Here is a 3,146-nt window from a genome sequence, read left to right on the forward strand (position 1 = left end):
TCACCTTGTTTGCAGAATGCCTTAAATGCCCAAGAAAATAGCTATTCATTCAGTTTTTTCCCCTGTTTTCTTTTTCTTCATACTACCTACCACCACCTGAAATGCTATTTAATTTTCTTATTTTTCAATGTATTCTTTCTCCATCATTGTATGACATGTACTTTTGTTCTTACCTCCCTATACTCCTTGTCTACACAATGCCTAAAACGTGGCATATATAAAAGTAAATTTATAAGATACAAAATTTTAAAAGTGACATTTCAAAACTGAGAATAATACAAGTTTGTGTGAAAATTAGTCATGCTATTTTCTTCTGTCCTTAAAGTCACCTTCACCACATGGAACCAGGAAATGTTACACAAATTTCAGAGTTTTGCCTTCTGGGACTGTCAGAGGACCCAGAACTGCAACCCCTCATATTTGGGCTTTTCTTCTTCATGTACCTGATCACTGTGTTTGGAAACCTGCTCATCATCCTGGTCGTCAGTTCAGACTCCCACCTCCACTCCCCCATGTACTTCTTCCTCAACAACCTGTCCTTTGTAGACATCTGTTTCACCTCCACCACCATCCCCAAGATGCTGTGGAACATCCAGACTCAAAGCAAAGTCATAACCTATGCAGGCTGCCTCACGCAGATTTATTTTCTCATACTCTTCGCTGTGTCGGATGTCTTTCTCCTGGGCGTGATGGCCTATGACCGGTTTGTGGCTATCTGTCATTCCCTGCACTACACAGCCATCATGAACCCCCGGCTCTGTGGACTGCTGGTTCTGGTGTCCTGGATCATTTCTATCCTGAATTCTTTGTTACACAGTTTAATGATGTTGCAGTTGTCCTTCTGTACAAACTTCAAAATCCCACACTTTTTTTGTGAACTCAATCAGATGATCCAACTTCCCTGTTCTGATGCCTTACTTAATAACTTGGTGATGTATTTTGCAGCTGTTCTGCTGGGTGGGGGTCCTTTCTCTGGGATCCTTTACTCTTATTTTAAGATTGTTTCCTCCGTACGTAGAATATCATCAGCTCTGGGTAGGTATAGAGCATTTTCCACCTGCGCATCTCACCTCTCAGTTGTCTCCTTATTTTATTGCACTATGCTTGGTGTGTACCTTAGCTCTGCTGCTACCCAGAGCTCCCACTCAGGTGCAATAGCCTCAGTGATGTACACGGTGGTCACGCCCATGCTGAACCCCTTCATCTACAGCTTGAGGAACAAAGACATAAAGAGGGCTCTGAAAAGAATCATTGGGGTTCCAGTGATGTAAGGGCCAATCATCCTGGGGCTAAAGCAGTGCCCATGATTGCATGGTTCACACTGTCAGAGGCAGGAACTGCCATCATGTGATCCAACTGGGAAATAGAATCAGCTCCTTCTATTTATTTCCTGGAATTTCCATTTGTTTGAATTCAACTTCTCCATACATTTAAGATTCTGCCCTGATAAATGATTTTCCCCTTTGTCCATATTTTACTTTTTCGAAGTTTTTTCCAGCCCTGACCAAAAATATTTGGAAATTCCCATTTATGTCATGGGGTAACATGGATTTCTTAAGAATACTTACTGAAATAATTATAAAGCTTTAAATATTTATAAGGCTTTAAGAGCACAAAGAAATAAAATAATTCTTGCTTACATCTTTATTGTGTATTTCTACTCTAATATTCCCATAGAATTAAAGGTTTCCTTCAAATATAATACATGTAAAATTTTGCTTCATTTTTGTAAATTCTACTATTATTTTTTAAGTGTCAAAAACGTATAACTCAACTACCACTAAAATTCTACCTACTGTGAATATTTTTTACAACAAATGACAAGATAAGAGTAGAAAAAAAAGAGAATACTTCCTACTTGGAGTGCCTGGGTGGCTCAACTACTTAACCATCTGCCTTCAGCTTGTGTCATGATCTCAGGGTCTGGGATAGAACCCCATGTAGAACCCCATGTCAGTCTTCCTGTTTCGTTTGAACCTGCTTTTCTCTCTCCTTTGCCACTCTCCCTACTGGTACGCTATCTATGTATCTATCTATCATTTCTGTATCACATAAATAAAAATAAATAAATAAATAAACAAATAAACAAATAAATAAATAACATATTGTCATATTTATTTATTTAGTTATGCAATTTGTTATTTTTTCATTTCTATTTATTTTCAGAAAAACAGTATTCATTATTTTTGCACCACACCCAGTGCTCCATGCAATCCATGTCCTCTATAATACCCACCACCTGGTACCCCAACCTCCCATCCCACGCCACTTCAAACCCTTCAGATTGTTTTTCAGAGTCCATAGTCTCTCATGTTTCACCTCCCCTTCCAATTTACTCCAACTCCCTTCTCCTCTCTAACACCCCTTGTCCTCCATGCTATTTGTTATGCTCCACAAATAAGTGAAACCATATGATAATTGACTCTCTCTGCTTGACTGATTTCACTCAGCATAATCTCTTCCGGTCCTGTCCATGTTGCTACAAAAGTTGGTTATTCATCCTTTCTAATGGAGGCATAATACTCCATAGTGTATATGGACCACATCTTCCTTATCCATTTGTCCGTTGAAGGTCATCTTGGTTCTTTCCACAGTTTGGCGACCGTGGCCATTGCTGCTATAAACATGGCCCTTCTTTTCATGACATCTGTATCTTCGGGGTAAATACCCAGGAGTGCAATGGCAGGGTCATAGGGAAGTTCTATTTTTAATTTCGTGAGGAATCTCCACACTGTTCTCCAAAGAGGCTGCACCAACTTGCATTCCCACCAACAGTGGAAGAGGGTTCTCCTTTCTCTACATCCTCTCCAACACATGTTGTTTCCTGTCTTGCTAATTTTGGCCATTCTAAATGCTGTAAGGTGATATCTCAATGTGGTTTTAATTTGAATCTCCCTGAGGGCTAGTGTTGATGAACATTTTTTCATGTGTCTGATAGCCATTTGCATGTCTTGATTGGAGAAGTGTTCACATCTTCTTCCCATTTTTTGATATGTTTGCCTGGTTCATGTGTGTTGAGTTTGAGGAGTTCATTTTAGATCCTGGATATCAACCTTTTGTCTGTACTGTCATTTGCAAATATCTTCTCCCATTCCGTGGGTTGTCTCTTTGTTTTTTTGACTGTTTCCTTTGCTGTGCAGAAGCTT

The 3,146-nt window shown here is 39.4% G+C and overlaps 1 protein-coding gene across 1 annotated transcript; it reads left to right on the top strand.

Annotated features, from left to right (window-relative positions):
- Nucleotides 1-338: 338 nt before the first annotated feature.
- On the top strand, nucleotides 339-1,271 carry LOC101692550 (olfactory receptor 7A17-like). Its single transcript, XM_004761196.1, has one exon. The coding sequence runs from the start codon at nucleotides 339-341 to the stop codon at nucleotides 1,269-1,271; it is 933 nt and encodes a 310-aa protein (XP_004761253.1).
- The last annotated feature ends 1,875 nt before the right edge of the window (nucleotides 1,272-3,146 follow it).

Source organism: Mustela putorius, unplaced genomic scaffold (assembly GCF_011764305.1).
Source record: "Mustela putorius furo isolate JIRA1106 unplaced genomic scaffold, ASM1176430v1.1 tig00000095_pilon_pilon_pilon, whole genome shotgun sequence".
Taxonomy (NCBI): domain Eukaryota; kingdom Metazoa; phylum Chordata; class Mammalia; order Carnivora; family Mustelidae; genus Mustela; species Mustela putorius.

What these genes read in the sequence shown, in the direction of transcription:
- LOC101692550 (XM_004761196.1), top strand. Translation starts at nt 339, where the DNA reads ATGGAACCAGGAAATGTTACACAAATTTCAGAGTTTTGCCTTCTGGGA.